The 27065-nt window shown below is 41.3% G+C and overlaps 2 protein-coding genes across 2 annotated transcripts; one reads left to right on the top strand and one right to left on the bottom strand.

Moving 5' to 3' along the window:
* The first annotated feature begins 570 nt into the window (after positions 1-570).
* Positions 571-7356, top strand: PDZK1 (PDZ domain containing 1). The gene is made up of 8 exons (XM_065634341.1): positions 571-780; positions 1093-1342; positions 2368-2504; positions 3840-4035; positions 4299-4495; positions 4983-5177; positions 5993-6292; positions 7279-7356. The coding sequence occupies exons 1-8, from the start codon at positions 571-573 to the stop codon at positions 7354-7356; spliced, it is 1563 nt and encodes a 520-aa protein (XP_065490413.1).
* On the bottom strand, positions 6524-27065 carry GPR89B (G protein-coupled receptor 89B). The gene is made up of 14 exons (XM_065634353.1): positions 26979-27065; positions 23681-23740; positions 22707-22810; positions 21107-21213; positions 20184-20285; positions 16939-17059; positions 16608-16688; positions 13250-13359; positions 11868-11956; positions 11199-11291; positions 10751-10846; positions 10100-10189; positions 9446-9511; positions 6524-9282 (listed from the first exon to the last, which is right to left on the bottom strand). Exons 1-14 carry the CDS (start codon positions 27018-27020, stop codon positions 9076-9078), a joined length of 1368 nt encoding a protein of 455 aa, XP_065490425.1. The 5' UTR covers positions 27021-27065; the 3' UTR covers positions 6524-9075.

Genomic DNA, 27065 nt, shown 5'->3' with positions numbered 1-27065 from the left:
CATCTGAATATAAGGACACTTTTTTTTTTACCATGAGAATGACTGGGCACTGGCACAGGTTGCCCAGAGAGGTAGTGGAGCCTTCCTCCTTGGAGATACTCAAACACCATCTGGATTTGGTCCTGGGCAACCGGCTCTAGGTGGCTCTGCTTGAGCTGGGAGGTTGGATCACCTGACCTCCAGAGATCCCTTCCAACCTTGACCATTCTGTGATTCTGTGAAATCCCATTTTGTCACATAACTTCCCTATAGTGTTCCAGTATTTTTGTGCTACCATTATTTTTCTTCTGTAAGACTTAATTTCGGTATTAAATCCTCACCTCAATCTTCACTATGTTACCATAGGCAGACAATTTTTTCTTCCAGTTCTGCAAAGCAAGAGGGGGAGGGAAAAGGGATTCTTTTCTTCTCCCTATCCTTGTTAATTTGCTTTGCACAGCTGGATTTCCTGGGAAACAAAAAACCCAAGAATTCTGATGCAAACTGTCTCAATATATATATAGAGAGAACATATTTAGGGAAGCTTACTGTTTTTACTCACACGTATCTTTTCCATCCTGTCTGGCAGAGATGACTTCTCTTCTCCAGCCCAGAGAGTGCAAAGTGACCAAAAAGCCCCAAAAGACCTACGGATTTTACCTGCGTATTGAGAAAGACACAGCAGGGCATCTCATCCGGAATGTGGAAAAGAACAGTCCAGCTGAAAAGGCTGGCTTGAAGGATGGAGACAGAGTCCTCAGGGTTAATGGTGTGTTTGTGGACAAGGAGGAACATGCACAGGTACGTCTCTGTTTAGCCTGAGATCCACAGCACTCTCCCATTACCCAGACCCCCTGCCACTACATGAAGCTTTCTCTTCCAGTTTTTACAGCATCTTCGCTAGGAAATCCAAGAACTGAGTCAACTGCTAAGAGTATCTCCCTGCATCATTCATTACCCACCATGTGCCCATGGCAATGAGATGCCTTTGAGGTGCCTCCATAGTGCATAAGCAGAGGGATGACGTAAAGAGTAGACAGTGCAACCCTTCCTGGAAAGAGCTGTTAGGCCAGTCACTAGCACCTGCTTGCCATTTTACCTTGTCCACTACAGGTGGTGGAGATTGTCAAAAACAGCGGGAATTCTGTTGTACTTCTTGTTCTGGATGGCGCATCCTATCAAAAGGCGGAAGAGGAGGGAGTGAACTTGGAAGAGGTGGGTCAAAAGGTATCACCAGGACGGCAGGAGCAGCAGTCCCCACCGACCATGGCCAATGGAGCAATCACTGCAGTTCCACAACCACGGCTCTGCTACCTAGTGAAGGAGGAGAAAGGCTATGGCTTCTCCTTGAAAACCATAGAAGGTGAGAGCTTGGGAGAAGAAATGGGGGGTGTGTGTGTATATATATATATATATACACACACACATATATATACATATATATAATGACAGCAGGTACAGAGGCAACCACAGTTAACACATGGGGGCCAATGGGGACACACAAACTGCTCTTGCTAATAGAAAGAAACTGAGAAGTAGGAAGATGAGTTCAGGTCCATCTCTAGTCCACTTCTGCACAGCAGAAGTCCGTATTTTTCTGAGGACCACATTTCTTATGGGGTGGACAAAAGATTTTATATAGATATATAGATATATAGATATCTATAAGAATAAACTATTTTCTGCTTGTTGTTTAAGCCCGCTTACCAAAACTAAATTTGCAGTCCCTGATCAAATGCCAGATATACACTCAAGATGCTACATTAACTCCTGTTTCTTTCCTCCAAATCACTTCAGGAATCAGCACACAAGGTTCTAGACAGCTGCAATAAACACTTTTCCTGATTTTTAAGTTATTTCATTTAAAAAGCAAGGGATTTGGAACCTCTTCCACATATGCCTTTCTTCCAAGGCCAGTGAACTGAATAGGGAAGTCTTCTGGAAAGCATCACCTCTAAAGAGGGTATTTTGGAATGCAATGTAACTGAAAGATCAAACATGGAAGCCTTCCAAACACAGGAAATTATGAAGTGTATAGAACAACAAAAAGAGCAGCTCCTCATTTCACATTGGAGGTAGAAGGAGGGCAGGAAAAAAATTCCCTTTCAGCTATCTTAATCATCCCATTTGGCACTCTTGGTAGAGAAATAAAGGATTGTTTGAGTTGCAGATAATGAACAAATGCCTCCCTCCCCCATGGAAGTGATTTTTCCAGGAGAGAACAAGAGATAGTGATGTGTCTATGTCGAAGTTTTGTGGTGCCACTGTAATCTGCACGTAAGCACAGACCAAGAATCTCTAAGGACATCAGTACTGAGTTTCCTTAACCATTAAATTCAGGCATATTTCAGTGACTTACCCTGCATAATGAGTTTTCATTTATTTTAGGACAGAAGGGGTTGTTCATAGTAGAGCTTTCATCACAAGGAGCAGCTGCAAAGGCTGGTGTCCAAAATAATGATCGCCTGATTGAAATCAATGGAAAAAATGTGGAAAACGACACACATGAGGAAGTGGTGGAAAAGGTACTTGTTTGTATACTGATTCAACCTCTGTTCTGGCCCACTTTCAACAGCAACCTATCAGGGTTACTGAGGAGGCAGGTCTGACCCATTTGAATGCTTCACAGTAAATCTTGGAAGCTGCTGTTTGTTTATCATCAACATGGTGGAGCACCCCTCTGCTTCAGCTCTGTTGTCAAGCAGCCTCTTGAACTGAATCTGAATGAATACTGCCATCAAGACAGACCGAAGAATTTTAAATAACAGAAATAGGCTGCTGCCAGGAACCCTATTAAATAAATCATGCTCTGTTCCTAGAAGTCCTGGGAATACACCTAATGGTAAAAGGGCAAGTCATCAAACGTGGTTTTCGGGGCAGGAAGAGGGGGAATTCTCTGATGGTAAAGTTAGCATGGAAGAGGAAAAATTCGTTATTTTAGACAGTAGTTCCTTTCTCCTGTTAAGAAGTCCAAAACTAATGAAAATCACTGTGCAACTATTTTCACTACCTGGCCTCAGCTGCAAAAGAACATCACTAATGAGGCTTCCAGCTTTCCCCTATTGGCACTACTAAAAGGCAGCTTGAACTGAAGAGATTTCAGAGCGCCAAGACACAGGCAGTACATGCTCCAGCGTTCCAGCATCACAATTCACGGCATGCTATTGACTATGGAACCATGCACAACCTGTGTGTTGTTGAACTGCAATAACATCAGCAACAGGATGACATTGGTTAAGATGAATAAAGAGGCCACCCATTACACAAGAAAGGAATAAGAGAAAGGTGGACTTGTAGAGGTTGAACAGGTAAAAAAAGCACCCAAAAATCTCAGAATTAGTAATACAGGGAGATGGCAGAGGACCAAGAGTGACAGAAACTTGACTCTTGTCCCTGCAATCTAGAATAGTGGTATAGCTGGCATGACATGTCTATATTCTAGAGTTCCACATCTAGATAAGCCAAGCACTATCTACTGAGGCTCACTGGATTCTGCCAGCACTGTATGTCACCCTTAATGGCACGCTACAGCTAATTCCCTAGAGGTCAAGAACACAGCGCGAAATACAGAAAATTTCCTCATACATATGCTGTATCTTACATGCCCAAGATGTTGTCATGGCCCAAATTTCTGAAAAAAAAAACCCTACACCCCCCCACCCCCACAAAACAGCAACAAAACCAAACAAACTAAAAACCCAACCAACCAAAACAAACAAACAAAACCCAAAACCTTGTAGTAGCATTAATCAGCAGCACACACACACCACTATGTATCAGCACACCAGTTTCCAAAGTATCTACAACTCCCACATGTTGTTGAAAGGGTGACATCTGAGACTGTACTTGTACTATTGCAGGTGAAGAAGTCTGAAAATCATGTTATGTTTCTACTTTCAAATGAAGAAACAGACCACTATTACACAAGCCAGAAGATGGTACTGAGCAAAGAGAGCGCCAACCTGAGATTGCTTCCCCTCAAACCACGACTTATTGAGATTCAGAAAGGAGAAAATGGCTATGGCTTTCATCTACAGATGAAAAAAAATACTGGTGGTAAGAACCAAGTTAACACACAGACCATGACATTCATTGTACAGTTTCTTCCTGGACAGGGTTTGCAGACCTCATTCTCTTTGGCCTCTTTCTGGTCATCTAGGAGAAGTCCTCCATAGATGTGTTGCAAACAGGGCTCCATCAACGAAATGGTCTCAACCTGAAGTACAACTCTGACAATTAGAGTTTGCCATGCGTTTTAATGTCTTTAAACTTACCAAGCATACACCTTCACATCAATCTTTTTTCCCTTCTGATCTTAGATCATACAATCAAGGACGTTGATTCTGGGAGCCCAGCAGCCAAGGCAGGTCTCAAAGACGATGATATCTTAGTAGCTGTCAATGGCGAGCAAGTGGATGGTCTGGATCATGAAAGCGTGGTGGGAAAAATTAAGCAGTCTGAGGCAAAAACCACACTATTGGTAGTGGATAAGGAGACTGGCGCCATGTATAAACTGGTAAGATAATGCAAACTGCTGTTAAGAATGGATATGTTATCATTATGAAGAGACATATGATACAGCCAGTCTGCTGTGACAGACTTCTTCAACTTGCACAAAACATCTAAGATACACCCATATTTCAGCAGCTCTCCTTGCACTTGCACGGCAAGTCACTAAACATCCAAATTTTTGGCCTCTTCCAGCTTTTTATAGGCACTAGTAGAACAATTCTAAATTTAAACACACCACAAGAAATGTTAGAAGACAGCAAATTCAGAACTACATGGCTGTATAAGCATTTATGAACGAGTAACAAAATTCCCTTCTCACATAGACCAACACTGTAGTTTCCCACTCAGCCAGAAATTAATAGCAAAGAGTTCTTCGCTGCAGCTCCGAGTCATTAAAAAGGTTTCAAAATATGCTGGGCATGAAAGCCCAATACAGATTTCCCAACAGAAGTTTTTATGTTAACAAACTTCTACTTGTCACGTTTTTTCAGGCTCAAATTTCCCCCTACTCATACTACTACAAAGCACAAGATCCAACTCCAGCTAAAACACAAGGAAGAGTGGAGTTGCACACTGAGCAGCAAGTGAACCACAAGCCAAGAATCTGCAAGATGGTGAAAGGGCCTAGTGGATTTGGCTTCAGTTTAAACATGATCAAGAACAAGCCTGGACTGTTCATCAGTGAGGTACTAATGTAGAATGAGGAACAAGGAAAAGCTCAAATAGTGCGTCAGACAGCTTCCTCCCTTCTATACTGCAAGTACATTCAAGAAAATCCACAAAAGACAAGTCTCTTCTCCAGTGCTCTCAGATAAGGGATGTGATTCTTCAAACCAGACTGACATTGTCAGACCAAGATTAAAACTAAGCACCTGAAAACATTCCTCATTCTTTTAGAAATCTAGAGAGAAGGGGAATCCAGCTTTTGCATCATTTTTGTTTTATTCATGAGGCTGGCATGCTAAAATTAGTATTTTAAATATATATGGGTTGCTTTTTTTTTTTACTGTAGAACATCCTAAATGTAAGAGACACCTTCACCCCATTCTACCCCACTTCTCTGAATTCCACAGCTGGCAAAAGTCAAACCTCTACTGTCTCCAATTATGTCTGTGCCTTTATCTTTCTTCAGAGGAGAGGCTCCACTCATTATTAAGAAATCTGTGAAATGTGGTAAAGCTAACTTTAAAGTTAATAGACAGGAACATGCAAATAAGAAAAAAATTGGCTTTCTACCTGTCTTCATGATTCTACCATGCCACATTTCTATGTCTATCAAAATCAAGATGCGTCTTAAATCGGAAACAGATGGGTTCCATGTTTATCATGTCTATGCCTATTGCCACTCCCAGTTCTTTTCTGCCCCGCAAATCTCTTTCCTCATGTTTATTTTGCCTTCTTGTAAGGGAAGCTGTAACACAGTAGTCTAGCTAACCAATCAGTTGTTAATGCATCTTTCCAAGTTTTAGGCTAATATTACAAGTTGAACTTGCCTTTGCAGGTACGAAAGCATGGGCCAGCTGACACAGCAGGTGTAGAAAACAACGACTATTTGGTGGAAGTGAACGGGGTGCGTGTGATCGATGAATCCTATGACAGAGTCGTGGCAAGAATCCATGAGAGTGGTGACAGGCTGACACTACTTGTGTGCAGCAAAGATGCTTACAAATACTTCCAGGGCCAGAACATTCCCATCACAGCCTCCGTGGCAGATCCAGTACATGACAATTCTGAACCTCCTGCATATACGGAAAACGACCCATCAGAGCCAGAGAGAAACTCACCTGAACCAAGGGAAAGGGTGAGTAATACTGTGTTAAGTAGATGTTGAGGGATTGTCTAGGGGACAGGAATATTTTTCTACTAGTATGTATACCTGAGCCAGGATTTTTGAGTCTGGATTTTTACAAGTCAGTCTATGTTATTAAAAGGGAAAGTGTGGACAGATTATAATAAACGACTCTTCCTTTTCCCAGACATAATACAGATGAGTATCTTTAATGCAAGACTGAATCACGGAAAGGATGCACATACAAGAGATTTTATGGAGTAAGATAATCCAAATACAGTAATCCTTAATGAAGATGGGAAACAGGCAATACAATCCTGAAAGTGCAGGAGAAAAGGTGCTTAAATACATCAAAAAGCATAAAGCACTTTTGGGGAAATCAGGTGAAATATTTCAAAATAGATCATTTTGTAGAAGGCAGAGCAGTTGATACATTATGATATTTTCTAGAAACTGTGCCAGTGTGAAGTTATTTTATCCACTTTATGCCATCAGAAAGAATCTGAAGAATGACTGAAGTCAGAAAAGCAGAAATTTCTTCATGCAACAGTCACTTTGAACCCTCTGCATGGTCAGCCTTAAATATTTAAATGCTTCTTTTCTGATCATGCAAAAGAGACAGGCAAGGAAGAGTGAGACCAATCATCTCTCCTTTCATTTCTCATTAGCCTTGTCTGCAAATGTTCAGCTACAAGTTTTTTTCAAAAGTTTCTTAGTAACAAAGCTGCATTTTACAGATCTGAACTATGCATCTGAAGTGCCATTTCAGCAGGTTTGGGAATTAAAAAATAGGAAGCCTCTACTGAACAAATTTCTCTCTAAATGTGCTTAACCAAAAAGCACTTCCACAACAAAAATCAAGTTTGTTGGCTCATTCCGCTACCCAAACAAGTACATGATTAGTGCAGATGAAAGCAGGAGTCGTTCATAACACTGCAGCCTATCAAGTATGTTTACAAACTAAAAATAATCAGAACGTATTTGTTACTCCTCTGCAGGCAAGCTCATCCTCCTCTTCACAATCAGCTGCCTCTACAAAAGCCGACAGTGACAACAACGATGACACAAAGTTGTGAGGAGAAAAACTACACTAAGAATGAAAAAGAAACCTTCCAAATGCACTTTCTTCGATCATTCTTTGCTACTACACCTCCCAGAACTTGACTATTCCTAGGAGTGCCATACTTGTAAAGGACTGCAGCCTCTTGCTGAAATGCAGCTGCCTGAAATAAACACTTTGGTGTAACCTCCATCCAGTTAACACATTGCAATTGTGCTTCATTGGCTTTCTGCCTTGTAAAGCAGGCAGTTAGTCACTTCCGTAAAGGCTTAAATAACTAGAAGTATATAATTAAGTACACTGCAGCAGAAGGCAGAAACATTTTATAAATTCATAAGCATCTTAGCCTTTTAAGGATAAGCTCTTAATAAAGAGCAATTGATTTCTCCCTCTCTCCCAGGAGAGGCAGTTCTCGCCCTAATCCAGCTGCATCGACTCAATCTCTGTGGCGACTCTTCTATGCTACATTTACAGCAGCACAACTACTGTGACATGGTGTAAGCCAATGTACTCTGTGCATTACGCTCCCTTCTCCTGCTAACAATGCAGAAATTTCTTCCAAACATTAAGCTAAGTTCACAACTCAAGACATCTAAGCATATTCTCTTTCCTCTGCCTACAGCTGTGGATCACGGTAGTTAATACATAATTCCGTCATGCACGTTTCTCTGACTCCAAGTCAACACCATGTTGTTGTGAATGTGACATAAATAGTTCTGTAACACCGCTGCTGTATACTTTGCCTCCTTGCTGTACACCAAAGACAATATAGAAATAAATTGTTTAGAGTGGCTGTTTTTTTCCCCAGGTCTTACCACCTATGATTTGTGTTCCAGAACAATTTTAAAACAAAGCCTGAGAGTGTCTATAGGAAGCTACAAGTTTAAGTCATGTGAATAAAATTTACTTTTATGCCTTGAATTACGTCAAGAAGACGAAATGGACTACTGTAGAAGAATACACAGGTTGTGGGGAACATCAAATACACAGCGTATAAGGCAAACACACTAGTAATGTATAAGTTAAACGAAGCATAACTGTGGTCTTTGGCTTCACACTCAACTTTAAAACAGAGGAATCCAAAACCTCAGTTCCATTTATGCAGGGACAGAAACAAAGTTAAGACTCAGGACAGTAGGTAGCAGTAATACACACTCCTGTATGCGCCATACACAAACGGAATGAAATTCTATCCACTTCTGCCAGGCACCAAATCCTAGCCACTTTCTAGCTCACTTCCAGCCAAATACTTGGGGCTGACAAAAGTTGAGATGCTTGCATAAGATATTACAAAAACTTCTTTAATTCCACAGGCTCAAACATTCAACTCTAGAATTGCCATCCTCTGAATCCCAATTATGAGTTGATTTTCAAAAGAAAAATCACATTTCCTTAGTGCCTTCTATGAAAATGTTCTTCTAAAAATAAGGTGTTACCCAAGACAGCCTACTCAGAAAGTTCCGCTCCCCCTAGATATTGGTGTACCAAGGCATGCGCTTATTCCTTGGTAATGAACTATCTCACACTCAATACGTGCATCCCTTTTCCTTCAAGCTGTGACACCTTAACAAAATGAGCCACAGAGCTTGATGAAGACATACATGGAAATTCCAAGAGCAAATTACACTGCTGGAACACACAGAACAGTCCTGGCTTTCTTCAAGTTTTGTTGTCCACAGGAGTTGCAAGAGTCCAGCAAAAAGGACAAAGTCCAGCACGTGACTGCAGTCCTTACTTAGGGGGCCATGTGCTTCTCTGGGGCTTGTTTGTGTGCTAAATAAAGGAAGAGAATACTGGACAGTGCACTAACTAGGAATATCACATCAAACCAACGATGATAAAAGTTGAACTGGAGCTCTCCCAGGACTTCAGTAATAATAGTGCGATACTCTAGAGGCATACTCATCCGGATCAGGAGCACCGATGACACAAAGTACATACCCTGTAAATTACAAAAAAGAGAAAGTAGCAATTATTTCACAATTGGCTATGTGGCTAAGATACGTCAGCATACAAAGACTTCCGTTATGTGTATATGGATACACACACAAATAAGTATGTATGCATAAATGTATATACGTGTGCCCATAGTTCTACGTACTCACCATGATTTGTGCTAAAAGCAGAACAATAACATTGGAGGACTTGCTGCTGGAAATGGCATAGAAGAACTGGAAAGAAAAAAAAAGCATTGGAAATAAGACATCAGGTAAGTCCAATGTGCTTTAGGGCACCCCTTTCTGAAGGGGTGCCTGTACCGTACTTTCAGAAACCTGCAGTCTTAAACATCAATCTCCCTAAGCCAGTGGCACCATTTTGTAAAAGTCCTATAAGGACAGATACTAATGTTTAAGCTTAGGTACCAAAAGCCAGGCCCACACAATGAGTCACACGTCTTTTGAGTTAATGCCTTTCCAGTTCTACCTAAAGAACCTGCAGCTGAAATTAAGCAATCTAAATTCTTCCAATCTTCATCTCATTAACCTTACTAATAAGCCCTAGCTACAGCATCATTTTGAACCCTTGCTTACATTTAACATCTACACCTCTTCCCAAGAGTAATAACAATACAGACTGAGTGGGGAAATACACCACAGAAGACATTTTTCCTCCTTTTCTCCCTCTGCAAGGATTTATATTCAGATATCTAAAACACAAATATGTATTTAAAGTTTATACAGTATTTGCCCTGTCTAAAGTTAAAGATCTGGTAACAGCTTTCCTGGCCCAAAACCACATAAGTATGTCCTGGCTCTTACCTTTGTTAGTGTAATTAGTAATCCTCTGATAGAGGTGACAATGATTATTCCAACAAGAATAAAGGAAATGTGCTGAGACCAGAATTTCACCTGTATCAGCAAGAAGAATACAGTTAAATCTCTAACACTAACCCTATTTACACCACACTGTATAGCTGCCAATTCTTCAGGGTCTTTTTATTTCCTAATTGTACAGATATCCATTGTAGATAGGTTTATATAACAGACATTTTCGCTGATATATTAGCCACTGTTTACTCCGAACACATGAGAAAAACAGATTTAGTTTATACCAATCACAAAGAACCCTAAATTCAGAGACATTTTTAAGAAGTGTAATTGTCAGAACATCTATGTGTACAGGCAAACATAATTACTCTGTAGAAAAGTGTATTAATCTAAGCAAGTTGGCTAACATGTTTCCATTTGCCCAAAACAAACACTGCCTCTTCTGATAAGACCACATTACCATTCCAGCATAAAAATCAGTGTGAAAGCAAAGTTCACGGTGCATTTTCCCTTCCTCCCCAATAAATCAGAAGTCGAAGACACATTCTCAGAGTTCTATCACTCTCTCCCTATCAGCAATATGATTTTATTTAGATAAGATAGGAATTACTGAAAAGGCTGTAAGAATTAATAAAGTCTCACATCAAACTGGATTCCCAGGTAATTTACAGTGATCTCAATTCCTCTTGTGACTGGATCAGTCTTCCCCACACGGTCAAATACAATATTGATGGTTGCCTGCAAGGAAGAGATGGATTTACATTCAAACAAGAAAATAAAAAGCATACCTCACTGTTACACATGAGACACATGCATGACTCTTTGTATCACCAAGGAAAGGGGCAGGGGATGATCAGATCTGTCAAAGAAGGTGCAAAATGCACACGTAAGAATTGCTTGTATAAGGCTCTATACAAAAACACAGACTCAGAGCTTTATTCCAACCAAGTGCCAGTTTGTTTCAGAATTTCCAGAAGCCAGACTTTAAGGAAACAAGAGCATTACTTGATGAACTGCATGTACAGCATAATCTACGCAGGGTGTTACATTTGCTTATGTCCACTTAAAATGCAATAAAATGTTTACATACCATGAAGATTTTCCAGACACAATAGATGGAGAAAAAATAACCCAAAACATTAAAGTATTTTCCCTGGAAAGTTTTTGAATACTCTATTCTCTCCTGAAATACACAAGGGGGCAGGGGAAACAGAACACAAAAAAACTATCATTTCCACAATCACCCACAGCACAAAATTCTAACAGAGCACTAATAGTAGCAAACACAGCTTTATCCTTCTAGAACCTTTTAATTCACATGTTTCTGAACTTGAAAGTTTTAATTCAAAAGTTTCTGAATGGCTTTAGGGACATGCACCAGTATGCATCTGAACTGGAGGAAACTGCCATCTAGACCCCAAATTAAAGAAACAGATCCTCACTCCACCACATCACAACATTTCAAGATTTACTTGCTGAACAGCTTTCAATTTCTTCTCAGGGGTGTCAAACTCATTTACCCTGGGGGCCACAGCAGCCTCGGGGTTGCCTTCAAAGGTCTGAATGCAATTTTAGGACTGTATAGAAGTAACTACTCCTACCTTTATACAGTCCTAAAATTACACTGGGCCCTTTGAAGGCAACTGTGAGGCTGATGTGGCCCCCGGAGAAAATGAGTTTGACACCCCTGTAATATACATTTTCTTTCAAACTGCCCTGGAATCCCGACACCCATCTGGGCAGTTTCTTTGCTGTGTACCTTTGTTGCATGCAGGTCAGCAGTTTCCAGAAAAAGCTGCCGACTCAGCTCTTCTAGGGCATCCACTTCTTGCTGGATAAGGGACAGATCTGGCAAACCAGCATAGTCAAGGCTAGAATGTGTCACAAATTCTTACTTAAAAACAAAGCATCCCCCACCTTCAGCCCAAGGGCCACCTCTAAAGGGCTTGACCACATCTTTGATCCAGATCAGGTTTTTGATTCAGTCTTAATGCCCCTTGTTAATACTGCAGCCAAAGAAATCTCAAGGATATATATTTATTGCACACTACTGTATTTTCAGAAGGTAGGCAGTACTCAGTATTTAGGCAGTCACGCAACAAGCTCTTCATTCCTCTGCCTGGGAAACCAACAGCAGAACAGACCCAGAGCTCTTGAAAACTGACACTCCACTTTGGGCAGCATCCCTTGTCATTGAAGTGCACCATCATATGTCACTCTCACATCATCTTCATAAGCAAAACTGCTGAGTAACTGCTCCAAGAGATTAGTGGGTATTATAAAGAGACTAGTCAAACAGCCAAATTCTGATTTTACCAGGTAGTGGGAAAGGAGAGGAAGAAGACTCCTCAGCCTTAAAGATGCAAACTGCACACTTAACTAGTCCAGCAGAAATTGTTGGTAGGTAACTACAAGTTAGAGAAATACAGACTCTTGTAATTCCCAACCAATTCCTTCTATCCCTTTCACATGGGCAGAACAACTTCCATTTGCCTGTTCCTATCAACCTTCTTGTCACACTGCTATAGCACCAGTGGCCAACCTATATCATAAGAACAATTTATTTGGTCAACAAGTTGCTTCCTGCCCTTCTTTTTCTCATGGCTTTCCAACATGGCCAGAAAGCCAACTACAAGCCAGGTAAATTGTTGCAGCACCTCAGGCAACCCCATTGTTTGCTCAAGTACGTCACAGGCTCTCCACCCTGGAAGAGCATGTTTCAAGTTATGAGAAAAATATGCATGCAGGCCATTCATATGAGCAGAGCATACAGCAAAGTAGAAAGTTGCCCCCCATGTCAGTGATGTGATCACATCTGCAATGTGACACCACAGGTGCGCACATCTGTCCTGGGACCTGCTGTACACCTCAAATGGTGATGCAACAACCCATTTATAGGGCAGGGCAGTAGCATATGACTCCCATCTGTGTCACAGTAAAACTACGTGTTCAAACCCCAGGCAGGTAGTACAGTGCTAGTGAGCAAACTTGCAAGGAGACATTAAGCCTTTTGCTGAGACTGCTGAAACATGTTGAAACACAAATGCTTTGCAACTGGCCCAGTCAACACTCTTCCTCTCAAAACAGAATAAAGCTGGAGCCACCTCTGGAGGCAGGTGACGGCATGCAGATAAAGGATACTTTCGCTGCCTGAAACGGATGTTGTAACACTTTTTATCATTCCCCAGAAGCCAGTGGGTTTGTTATGTACTTCTCCTCTCTGGAACATTGTCCTATGAGCCACTGCTATCCTGAAAGAACAGAAAACACAAGTCCTTAAGAATAAAGTACTTTTATTAAAAAAAAAAAATTAAAAACAAAAACACACAAACAAAAAAACAACCAAACAAACAAAAACCCAAACAACGAACACACAACCAAGAAACGGTTCCTTAGAAGATACTGCTAAACTAAATCCACTGCAAACAGATGCCCTCTTTTTTTTTTTTGACCCCCTCAAGCACCAATCTTGCTTCATAACATAACCTTGATTAGCTCTGGAGTAGAGCCCAGATCTAATCAAGCAAGATTCAACAAGACACTTCTCAATACTTCCATTCAGGATCCTGCTTCAATCCTTAAAGGGATTTAAACCCAATTAAATATAAAAATTCAAAAGGATTTCTCAGTCATATGATTAGTCGCTTTCCTTTCCTCAAACACATGACTGTGCTATCTCAAGTTCAGGAACTGGAAGGCTTCTCATGCTCCCCTCTCCCCTTGAACACTTCTTTATCACTGCACATCTGCCTCTTCCAAAGAACCATGAGTGCTGGATGGCACGCAGCAGCACTCTCTGATATGCTGTCACTCACTACTGGGCTGCATGACAAGCTGTTATGAAGCAGAAACACATAAATCCATTATTGGCCTGAACCATTAGATGCTTCAGGCGATCTGAACGTGACTCCTGAAGCTAATTCCAACACTACAGCAGCAGCTGCATATTGTCCCCCACACTCCATGTGCACTGCAGCATAATCCCCACGAGCAGTGCTGGCTTCTGGCCTCATTCCCTCACATTTCTACCCATTGAAATTTGTGAGCCAGTTATCGACTCCTAAGCTGAAAACTATTCATAGGATTGTCAAGGCAATCCATGGTTCGACAGTGTTTAAGCCCTTTCTGGTATCCGCAGCCAGTATTGCTACATTTGGTACTGAGTGCTCTTCAAGGTTGATGATAAGCAGTGTAATTTTGGAAAAAAAAAAAAAAGAAAAATATGGCCACAGACTACAAATAACAGAGATCTTAGAACGATTCAATTCATTCTGATAGCTGCCAAATATAAGAACTGCATTTTTAACCCATTGTTTTTTTCCCAGTACCCAATTCACATGTTCCATCCCAAACAATCCACAGCGTTGCAGCAAAAACGCATCTATGTCAAGGTGAAGCACAAGGCTGTAAGTATACAAACACAAATGTTTTCTTTGAGAAGCGACAGGGATCTCTGTACCCACACAGTAGAGTCAGGAGTTCTGGAGATGTCACAGAAAGGATCCACAGGCAAAAATCACACACTTTGCCTGTGTAGATATGCAATATACCTACTTCAGGTAGGCTGATTTGACTCTTAGATAAAGCAGAATGAAGCAATGGTATCACAGTAGCTAGGCATTTCAAACCTGAGGCTTAGTTATGTCATACCTGCAAAGATGGGTATAAAGAACCTGCCAACCTCAGAGGTGAGTTTCCATAAGGAAGGAGACAACAACAATTCCTGTGCAAAAAGCATCAGGGAAACAACTTTCGACCACCATCTCCCACTGACAAGAAAGCCAGTATGAATAAGGTTCAGTATGAGAAGAAATGTCAAGATCACACACACACACACAAAAAAAAAAAGCTTTATGTTCTATTGCCTTATAACCCTTGTGGGCATTGAGAAGTTCCGAGTTATCAGCAGTACTGAAAAGGTGGCCAGCAAGTAACTGACAATTTATGGAAGTATAGCGTTTATCCTACACTAAAATACTGCTATTCTTGCTTGTTCTGTCAAATTATTTGGATTGCATTTGGACTGATACAAATCTAACTTTTCAAACTCCACTTTATATGAGCAAATAGTCCAATTATGCAAGCCACTGCCCTCTGTCAAAGCAAAAAGAGAATGAAATCTACAGAGCTCAAGCTTCTGCTATTTCTTGCACATTTCTGAGACTACAGAGTTTTGGAGTTTGTTTGGTTTGGGGGATTTTTTAAACACAAATACATGAGCTTCAGTATAACTCCCAAGTGATTAACTCTCTTTATGTGGCTCTTCATAATGGTTAGAAAGTTGCTACATTCAGATTTCCTGGCCATAAGAAGTCAAGAAAGTACTAGCCAGTTACGAGTCCCAGACATCCTTACTTTCACCCCAACATCACCCTCCCTGAACCAGAGGTCCAAAAATGCTGTACAAAACAAAAGAGCGGAGTCAGAAGCAGCACTACACAGTATCTTTTAACTCCAAAGCCAGTATTTTAGTATGCTCCTAGTCAATTACATCAATTAGACCTGAGTAATAAAATTTTCTCACCACTCACCACCTCACACATGACCACAAATACCAAGTTAACATTTGTTCACCACTTAACATTTTCGATGAGGAAGAAAAAAGTTATACTTTAACTACACTTTTATATGCTAATACTGATCAACAGTTATGCACACTGGTGACTAATTCAGCAAGGTTAGACTACCTAAAAGCTCCCTCATCGTACATTAAAAGAGTAGATTAAAATATGAGTGCACCAAAGGTAAAGTTTGGGGGACTACTGTGAGAATTCACTGTCAGACAGTCAAACCTTTGAAGTGACTACCGTAATTGCATTTATTCTGCACAACCAGTAGGGCAGGTAATACCTCATTTGGAAGAGCAGACAAAAATCTTTTCAGTGTAAATGAAATCACATTGTTTCCAAAAGTAGCTTTTTCACTTGAGGTACATGGAATAAGCTAAACTAACAAAAGGCAGAGTTCTGATGGCACGCTTGTACACTATGCTACATCTTGTTTGGCAACGTGAATTTTCATTTGCAAGAATATAGCTGTGTCCACACCAGCTCACCAGCCTGCTTCAGCTTTGACCAGGAAACGGCAGATCCACAGAGCAGGAGAGCATTTACTATGTATGAACCAAGCGCCCTATTGAAACCACCAGTAGGAGAACCAGCTGCAGTGGTTTAAGGGTCACTTACTCATCAGGAAAGAAAGGTACCCATCTTGCAGAGTAGTCACACTGCCATTAGAGAGTTACAATTTGTCTTGGAAGCTTCATCTGTGCCACCGCAGCAAGAAAGGGTGCTATTTAGTGTACATGCCTGGGAAAAAACTAAGTTGCATATCAGGCCAGAATGAACCACCACACAGCTCAATGCAATTCAGCCACCTGTTTCACTGAACACGTAGCCCTGACAGAACTAATAATTTTGTTAATTTCAAAAACCATCTTATACCACACTGACTGAAAAGCCTTGAAATAAGTAATTTCACGCTACTGCTACCTTCTCACCGTTTTTTCTTGCTAATAATCATGTCCATAGTTTGAAGGAGCCGTCGCTCCAAAGCCAGAATATCTGCATCTGTCACATTCCTGCAAAATGAAGACACTCAATTAGGCCTACTAGCACATTTCCGAGGAAATACGCATATGCTCATGAAACAAAGAAGAGAGAAGCCTGTATAAGGAGAAAACGCTTGAGCAATGGAAATGGTTCTAGCATGTAGACATGGTAATAGCTAGATTCAGAAAAAAGTTATAGAAAAACTTGAATCAATGCCACAGGAAAAGCAGGAGAATAAACTCAAAATGTGGATGAAATATTTCACAAGACTGCAGTTACCTGAGAAAGTAGGACATGTAAGTGTATGGACAGTTGACAGCCCCAAATCCTGAGAGCAAAGCCATGAGTGTCACCCCAATCACACCCACACGGCTGATGAGCTGTTCTATAGACAGGATTCCTGAGAGAGGAAAAACACGGCATTAGAAACCCTGCTCTCTTCACTCTGCTACACACTTGATGCCTTCACAACATAACACACATACAGAGCTGCTTAATGAATCCAATTGCCTTCCCACTGCAATGCCCAGAGGTATTATAATATGAAGTACAGAGACTATGAAAAGAAAGAGGTAGAAAGTCTCCCTCAGAAACCACATTACCATGCTTAAAACCAGGGATGGCAAATTCTAGCTATGAGGAAGCTGAAGGCAGATCTGGATGGGACTAACAACATTTTGGTTCTAAATCAATAAAACACTAGAAATTGCACTTTGCAGAGATGGGAACACAGATCATCCACGAGACACTATAAAGAAGGCATCTTCTGCAAAGCCACTTCTGCAATAACTAGGATTAGAGTTACTGAACCAGTTAGCCGTGGCAAAGTGGCCCAAAAATGTCTAGACCATAGAGAGGAAGGCCTATCCTGCCACTTGTCATTAGAAGTGACCCCTCCAGATCAGAAGCAATTTGTGATTGTAGGACAGAGGTGTTATGACAGCATGAAAGGGTATGGTATACCCATGGCTGTCCTGTATTCATCTTGTGGACACACACGTTGACCACTAACAAGGCATTCCACCTGAGCACTAAGTGCACTCAAAAACACATGTTCATGTAAAACAGCGTGAACATCAAGCCTGTGCTGTAACCAACACCAAGCACTGAAGTTGCATTTATTCTTGTCGGTCATTAAACACAGACCTCAACCTGTCTTCTCAGGATATAGTGCCATGTGCTACTAAACATCACTCACTTTTTAGGGAGCTAGTTACAGAGCAGCTGCCACACACAGCACATTTGGAGCTTACATGATTGCAAAGCTGAGATGGCCAAGTGCCAAGTCACATTTCATGCTCCAGAGAAGGGGAATAAATGATGAAAAAAAAGGCAAAAAGACTTCACAAAGGGGGACCGAGACACCCAGTCATGTGCAGCTGCATAGAGATTTATACCAGCTACAGAATATGCTACAATACACTGGCCTTTTGCCCCATACACTGTCAGACAGCAGCAGTTAAAACAGAGGTGCCTTCAAAATGACATGACATTCCACTGGCTAAAGCAATGTTTCCCCACAGCACTCACAGCAACCCTACTCTTGTGATCAGGTCAGAAAAAATGAGTATCTTACCAACTCAGATAAAGATGAGAGTTTTGTTAGAATACTAGTATGTAAATGAATAAAGCATAACCTTCCTTCTACTACAAGCTCCCAAACTGAGGGCTATTAAACAAACTGCAGGGCAACCAGGGCTCCTGATTTGGAGCTCTGATCGACAGTGCATTTCCCAGCTGCAGCACGCTGCCATCACGCTCCCCAGGCAAGGCACTCTCGGCACAGGATGTCAGTGCAGGTATTTGAAAGGGCCCCAGTAGCCAGAACAATTCCCCAGCTGTAGCACACCACCATACCTGCACAGGAGCCGAGGGGCAGGCACCCTGAGAAAGGCACTACAGGTGATGTACTAAAGTGTGAGGCGTTCACTAAGCACAGCCTTCTGTCATGTCTCCCTCTACAACAGGACCCCACCTGTCTGAATTAGGCCACCACCACACAACAAAGCCCTGCAGAAGCCTTGTCACTACATGCAGGACAGCAGCACCCAGCAGGACAGCAGCAAAGAAAAAGCCTAGAATCCTTTGCTCTAACCTTATGTCTACACCTGGTAGGATAAGGCACTGTGCAACTTTTAAGTGGAGGTATCATCCTGTAAAGCAGAAGGTAAAAAGAGAAAACATCCCACTACCAGTTCTGGAAATCTGCAGCTATTATGCAGCTTCACAGAATCTTTTCAGTGATCTGAAGAGGATTACCTAAACCCCATAGCTAAGTTCCCATTAGGTTATCATATTCTGCCAACTCGAGCACTTTCTGCGACTCAGAGTGGCTACGTGTTTTTCTTGGCAATGAAAAGTGGGCAGAGGGACCTGCACTATACAGTAGCTGCTGTGTTTCAGTGGCAAGTGACACAATTGCAAAATGAAAGTTAAAGGATCGCAGATGAAAGGGTGAGCAGACCCGACAGCAGCTGGTATCCTTCGATTTTTCTCTTACAGATTAGTACAGAGTAAAGTAGCCTCCTAGAAAACAGAAAGATTAAGCTGACATTTATCTATGCAGACAGACATATTCACCAATTGGAGTGAAACTGACTGAATTTCACCTGTTGAGAACAATATATATACAATTTTCCAGTGCAGCAGATAATGGCAATATAAGTTACACAGGAAACCCAGATGACAAATAGTTCTGTTCTTATAGTGTTACAAGACACACTTAGGTACCCAAAGGATTCAGTACAGTTATGCACATGATAACAAACTCTGTTGCACCCACATCAACCGAAGTGCATGCAGTATCTTCACACTATAAATACTCTTGGTTCTGTGACTGCAACACAGAGATACCCAAGCTAACTCTGCACATAAATAGCTCTGGCATCCAGCAGGACTTACCAACTCCCACTCTAGCACCATACAACCCTACTATCTTTAGGCTCAGGTGATGTACGAAGCTGTTCCATGCTGCCAGACATGTTGCTGGCTACAGTCTATATAGCTCTGGTGTTTAGGCACCCTGCCATGTTTTGTCAACTGGACAGCCACCTATGTTAAACTGATCTGATTTCAGTCACGAGAAACAATAATCTGACTGAAAGACATCAGATGAAGGATTGGTTGTCATTCTCTTCTTAGATAAATTAGTCTTAGTCCCTACAGAAGAAACAAATTAATAAAAATTGTGATCAGCTTTTTGTAGAAATGAAGGAAAGTCCTCAAACAGTACACTGTGTTCTTACACACTCTAGGTTCAGTTAGGACTAATTCACTGCCCTGAAGTTTTCCTGTGGTATTGGAAGAAAACTAATGCAAATAATTCTGGGTATGCCCACCCATTTCTGTCAGTCCAACAATCTTCAGATTTCAGATTTCAAAGCAGAGCAGACCCTCAGTTGCAGAACTACTTTCTACAGTCTCAACTGTAGAGCTGAGATGACATAATAATAGCTCCAGGATAAAAGTGAGATAACAAATCCTACTTTCAGGAGGGAAAGAATGAGCAAGAGTATGAAACTCACCATGTTTTGGGCTGAGGATAGGAAATGGATCTCCCAACTTCCAGAAGAAATACATGAACGTCAACCAAAGAACACAGGCAAAAAGCAGTTTCTGTCTGTGCACTAATGGAGAGAACAAAAAAACCACAACAGTATTTTACAGAAGTTCTTCCTTTAGGGCTTTTTCGAGCTTACAAAATTGCTACATTGGTCTGAAGGCTGCTTTAAGCACAGGTGGTCAAAACAGGTGTCAGCTGCCAGAGCCACAGCCACACCCCTTCACTTCCTACAGAACCACCTCTTTGAGACAACACCCTTTGCAAGAGCTAACACAGCCACGCACTACTTTGGCTTTTCCCCATGGACGTGTGAAGGAGGCTCCACTATGAACAGGGGATCACTTAGCTGCATCTTTCTTGTCTGACTCTGAAAATGAAACTTCAATACCTCATCTTCACGCCAAATCTACACATTTAATAGTCCCAACCTACATGCCGAAGCTTAATAAAAAAGAGTGATGAATATCAATAGCTCAAGGGTAAGCACTCATTAGCGCATGGAAGAGGCCTCATCCAAACAGCAGTAAGCAAAAAAAGCAAAGGTAATTTTTTGAGCTTTTCTGCCTGAGCTTCTCTGGCTCATTTCTTTTACCCCCTAGCAGAACAACACTGCCTTGCCAAGGGTTCCAGAGTTTGGCTGCAAGCTTCGCATTGTAAAGGAACAAATTCCAGTAACGTTACTCTAAAGTGCTCAATTTTGTCGAAACACACAAAGAAAAGTTACATTTGTTGGGGTAAAGTATCTCCTAACTGCTAAAGCATTAAGTTCCAAAGGGAAGTTATCTAGCCAGAACAAAGCCAGAGGAAGAAGGGAACTACGGGCATAGAGACCAACACGTCTCTCAGAAAAGTTAGCAGCCCCACTGCCATAAACCAAGTACTCACATAATCTGATATTGCTCACAACGAAGTAACCAATGTAGAAGGGTACCATGAAGACTAGGATGAGCAAAATGACACACAGGTCCAGCTTCCAGTGAAAATACCGAGAGCTAAAATAAAGCCAAAACACTGATTAGCACACTATCGTGATAGAAAAAGTTTCTCTAAGACAATTTTATGTCAGTGCAATCCTTTCAACTACATCAAACATTGGATAATATTGGCCTAGCATACAGAATATTCTGAATTTTGTTTACTGTTTTGGGTTGTTTGGTTTGGTTTTTTGTTTTTAATAAAGAGCTCAAAAATGTGTATTTCAAAATCAACAACTATCCAGGAAAACACACTGGGCTATTTTATCAGATACTGTATTCTCTACAGTCACTAATGTCAGTTGCAGCATGATTCATTTGATTTACTGCTCATCTAGTTGAACAGTAAATGAAAACTAGGTATAAGCAGTAATTTTTTGTTATCAGTGGCTGAGTCAAGAAACGGCTAATTCAAATAGAAAAGATTAAGAATATTTAATGTTCATAATTCAACATGTTTCACTTCAAAGTGAGTTGTCTCCTGTCCAAGACATTGCAAAGCAAGAATTTTGAAATACACATACATACCAAAATAATCAATACTCCTCTGACTAAAGGAGATTAGTCAAATGCAGATGAGATTCATCTTGGCCGAAGTGACTTTTCACTTAGTTTGAATAGAAAAATACATGTCCTGTTCCCAATATTAACTCTTATCCTCTTTATGCCTTGGGGAAGGAGAAATTACGAGGATCCTTGCCACTTTTTCCTAGTTAATTCAGAGGCAAACATTTTCATCTATAGTGATATCCAGCCCTTTACTGAAGCTTATAAAAGCATTCTCCTCAGTGATCCCTCTGGCTTGAAGCTCTAAAGATTAATAACATACAGTCAGAACTAGCATTACCTTTTATCGGTTTTGTACTTCTTGCCTTTCAACTCCTTTGACTGCTCTCTTGTACTAGTATGATGAGAGAGAATAAATAAGAAACCCCAGCTAGCCTCTACATGTTACTGTTCTATCTTCTCTTTCCTACTGACTTTTGAAGTAGACAGTGTTTAACATCCGCTTTATGTAGAAGTCCTCAGTCTATGTCAAAGGAGAATCGGTCTTTGATTCACAAATACCATATTATTACAGAAGCAGTTTTGACTCCACAATTAGCTTCACTTTTTATCTGCTGCTCTGACCACCACAGAAAAACTAGCACTTACAGGTTTTGTCCTTAACATCTGAAAAGTACTCTTCAGCACGATTTGAAGCCTCACAACACTCCCATAAAAGAAACTGTTTTCTTTTAACTTCACAGATGGAGAAAGCCAAAGACTAAAGCCTTGCCCTAAGGACCTAGACCAGACTAATAGCAACTGCATGGAAAATCAAGAGCTTGTGTCTTCTAGTTCCATGCTCTGCCAAATAAACAAATCCTGCTGCTCACACATCTTTGTTGAGCTGTTGACAATTTTCTCACACAATTTCTTCAACCCAAGACTAATCTATTCATCTAGAAGTTGGACTGAAGCTGCTGAACACAAGACAGGCTAGTCCTTGAGCGAGTACCCAGACTCACCTGCTGTTCAGCACCCCCAAAATCTCAAAGATGATGAGTTCAAACATGGTACAAGAGAAGGCAAAAGTCACAGAGAAGATCACCTGGACCACATACTGTCGTACCTGCAATGGAGAAAACAAGCCAGAGACATCAGTTATTTCCATTTCCAGAGTGGCATCCTGATATTCCTCGGGTAACAAAACAAAAAACCACAAGGCACAACAGCACACAACTGGGTCTCCTGTTTCAAGGCACCTTGCCCTTTATCTAAACAGGAAGAAACCAACAGCCTGTTTGAAAGCAGAGGGCAAACTCATAAGTTGCTCTGTATGACACTGATAGCAGCTATCAGCACATTTAACAGAGATGCCTTACACAGATGGGATGTCAAGCATGCAATGCTTTATGTCAGCATGACTAACAATAGACCCTTGCTAACAGAGCTCTTTCATCTCAACCTTAGATTTAAAAACAAGATCTATATCAGAAAAACTTTTGGGGTCTGAATTTGGCTTGCAGTGAAGGTATCTCTGACCTAGACTATATTCTCTCATACCCCTTTAGGGATAAGAGAATCAACAGCTTTATCCTATCTGATCCTCGCAAACAAGAGAGCCACACTGAACATACCTCACTGAGTTTAAAATTAACCACTGAATTTGATTTTGTCACAAAAATGTTACAATTACATAAGGCGGGCTTACTCAAGCATAAGGCAAAAGAGCTTCCTATTATCCCTGCACCTCTTTCACTTTATTTTCATCTTACAGTAGCCAATATGGAAACTTTCAGTGGCCTCAGAAGAACCCATTTCTTCAGATATCTAGGAGTCTTTTAAATAAAAGCAAAAGAGGAAACGAAAGTAACAGTAGAGAACATTAAAAATAAGAGGGCTTAAAGAAAGAAAAGAGGCCAAATGCAGTTTCAAAAATATTTCTGTAATTGCAAGTAACATTTGAGATACAGAAGAGTAATGAAAGGCTCCTTCTCACCTCATAATCCTTGAAGAGCTTACGCATGAAGAACAGCCACCCAAATCCAAAGAACAGCACCTGCAGAAGAGATAAAGCACTTAACATTTGTATCCAGCAACTTGCAAAATACAAAGCTATTTCACTACTGACCATAGGTGAAAGAAATGGAAGGAAGAGAGCTAGGCCAAAGTATCTAAGATCCACAAAAGATTAAAAATTGCCATGGTACCACGGAGAGAATAATATTTTAAACATTCTAGCATAGCAGACACAGAAAGCTATGACCTTTCGGAAGATCCAGTCAAGACAGCCCATTCCTATATTCCCAAGTGCTCAGAATTTCTCAGTTCCTGGCCTGCCAGAATCCTTGGCACTATTGTTTCTCGTTTCACTCTTCTATCTACAGAATTAAAGTGTATAGCTTTTACAGGAAACACAGTGACAGGAAAAGTAAACACCTGAATGTTCACAACATATAAATCTTCTAGAGATGAGCAAATTTTATAAAAATATCTCCCATTTCTTTCAGACTAGAAGTGCATTTGATTTTTCTGAGGTCTTAACACTGGATCTGGTTACACACCAACACAATATGGGAGAAATGTGTTAAAAGGATCTCTAAGGCAGAGAAAAGGCAGAGTTGAATGCCTCAAACCACAATCTGGAGTTGCAGGCAGACACACAGAAAAGGTAGGTAAAGCAGGACAAGCCAATAATGCATTGCATTTCCATGGCTATCAGAGGACTTGACAAAAACTTAGTTAAGTTTCAACACACACCTGAGGAGATGGATTGAATACCGCAGCTATTTTGCAGATGAGTTAAATGAAATAAATACAACTTAAACAATGTGGTCAAAACTGTAATTACCCATCTTCAGCCAGAAAAAGGAGACTGGGCTATCAGGCCCTACATGGGTAGCCCTGTCTGTTCCTCAAAACACTGAAAAGGAGTGTAACGATTTAAAAGAACCAAAGCAAAAAGAGAATTCAGAAGATACTAAATATTTTTATAAAGGTAGTTTTGACCCAAGTAAAGAGAAAAATCAGTAGATGTCAGAAAGCACAAGACAAACACAGTACTTCTTCTCAAGAGCACATAGAAAAGGCTAGAGCATTCTGGCCCCCTGTGGACACAGGAAACTTTCAAAAGACAGAACCACAGGAATCATTGTGGATGATTCCACTCTACATCAGGAGCAACTGGTAGCAGCAAAGGTAACAGAACGTGATTTACAGACATGGAATACCTGGAAAGCTGGGCAAGGAAGATCAAACATATTTGCCTTGAAAGAAGAACTAAAATAGGAATAAGGTCTGGTGATTAGCAACATCTGGCAAAACTTGTTTGAGGAAGACTTCAGACCTGAAAGTAATTGATAGCAAAAAGGTAAGATATTCTACAAGCCTCCTACCTACAGGTCATAAGTCAAAGTAGTATGATAAGTGATATTTACATAAAGTAATTCCTCACTTAACAGCGCAAAAGAGGAAGAAGGTAGAGACAAATGCTTCAAAAAGAAATAAGAGATGAGGAGATAATCAAGTACAATAATAACGGAGTAAGTTATATACGAAGATTAGATTTTCCTTGTGTAATGGACTGTACAAAAGCACAGAAAGGCACTACCTTAAAAATTCACACTCCAAGACACCTGAGGTGAACGCAACACATTAGATCAGAAAATTCTTGAGTATTTGACAATTACATGCAGCAATTTAAATATCTAACTTGATACTTTTGAAGATGATGGGAAGTTGCAAAGCTATCATCACAAATCAAAGAAATGCAATTTGATAAGTTAGATCTTAGAATGCAAAGCAAATGATGGGAGTGAAAATCAAACCATTATCAAGTAGGAGGGTACTGCACCTCTAAGAAATGGCCTAAAGCTGTCCTGAAAACTGACAAGAAAACTCCAGAGTTGTGCATGGAAGTCTGTATAAGACTTCTGTTGAGAGGGGAAAGGTCCTCTTTCCTCAGCTCATCCCTCCTCATTAGAGAACAAAAATTGCACACCAGCTCTGAAGCTTATCAGATCACTCTGTGATCCAGTTAAATTTATAGAAACCAAATACAGGAGAGACCACAAATATAAGAGTATGACTGTGCAGCAAAGTGGAAGTGAAGAGGGAGCAGAACCTTGCCCTTTGGGCAGATGCAAACAGTTGGACCACCTCAGTTTCCAGAGAGGAAGATGGGAAGAAAGGGTATTTAGATGCTTACTGAGGAGAGAGTGGGGTAGCATGGAGGAGAGGCAGGTCAAATACAAGACAATGACAAGATAAATTACTAGCAAAGGAAGTTAATGAAGAAGAAGGGAGCATTTCCTCCCACAAAACAATAAGACAGTTTCAAGTATGTTAAGACGACAACCCACTTCCTAATGATAAAGAGTGGATGGCAGGAAATGTTTTAAAGTGCTCCTAAGCGAATTCAGCTGGTGTAAAGCAAAAACTAGTTGAAAGATGACTTCGCTGGCAGCAGAAAGAAAAAGCTGAAGGAAGTGCCAAATCACAGATGGATCAATGGAGAAAGAGGTTTTTGTGGTGTCTTTGTACATTCCTTAGAGCAGATCATGAAAAATCTTCCAAAGCTGTAAACAAGCAAACTCCTCAGTAGCAAACCAGGGCCTGAAGACACACATGATAAGGCTTCTTGAAGAATATCAAGACCAAAATAAGTAGTACAGAGAGAACAGAAATATTAACTTCCCTTTCTGTTCCAACAAAGAAAACTTAAGTTTATAGAAGTGATGCAGTATTTAGAAGATAAGCCCCTCACAACCTTATTTACTGAGCCTCTTCGTGCATCACATTCTTACTTTACAATTAATTGCCCGAGGGCAACGGTCACCGTGACACGTAAGAAAAGCCGTCCAAAGATGCATACACCTTATCTCCTCCTGCCACAGGAGCTCAGGCGATAGAAAAGTGTCGGGCAGCCATAACGACACAAACCAGCTGCCTAACACCCCCACGCTTGGCAGCGACGAAGTTTTGGTGGGTTTTTTTTGGTTGGTTGGTTGTTTTTTTTTTTTTTTTCCACCGCTGCTGCTGAGCAGCGGACGGCGAACGCACTGAGGCGCGCAGCCGCTCCCTCCGCTGGGCAGCGGGGCCGGCACCGCAGGCGGCAGCGGGGCCGTTAACGCCGGGCCGTGCGCGCGCCCGCCCGCAGGCACCGCCCACCACGCACCGCCAACGGCCGACGCCGGCGGGGTGGCGAGCGCGCCAGGCCGCGGCACGACCCGCTTCGCCTCCCCGCCTCACCCCTTCTGGAGGGGGAAGGGGGTCCGCTCCGCGCAGCAGCGGGGTACCTGGGAAGTGACCATGATGCTGGAGTCGATGAGGAAGCTCATGGCTGCTCACCGGCGACGCCCCCGCTCGCCCCGCTTCCGGCCCCG

This window comes from Caloenas nicobarica, chromosome 1 (assembly GCF_036013445.1).
Source record: "Caloenas nicobarica isolate bCalNic1 chromosome 1, bCalNic1.hap1, whole genome shotgun sequence".
Classification (NCBI taxonomy): Eukaryota; Metazoa; Chordata; class Aves; order Columbiformes; family Columbidae; genus Caloenas; species Caloenas nicobarica.
The sequence above is the reverse complement of the archived record's forward strand: the minus strand, read 5'-3'. Positions and strand labels throughout refer to the sequence as shown.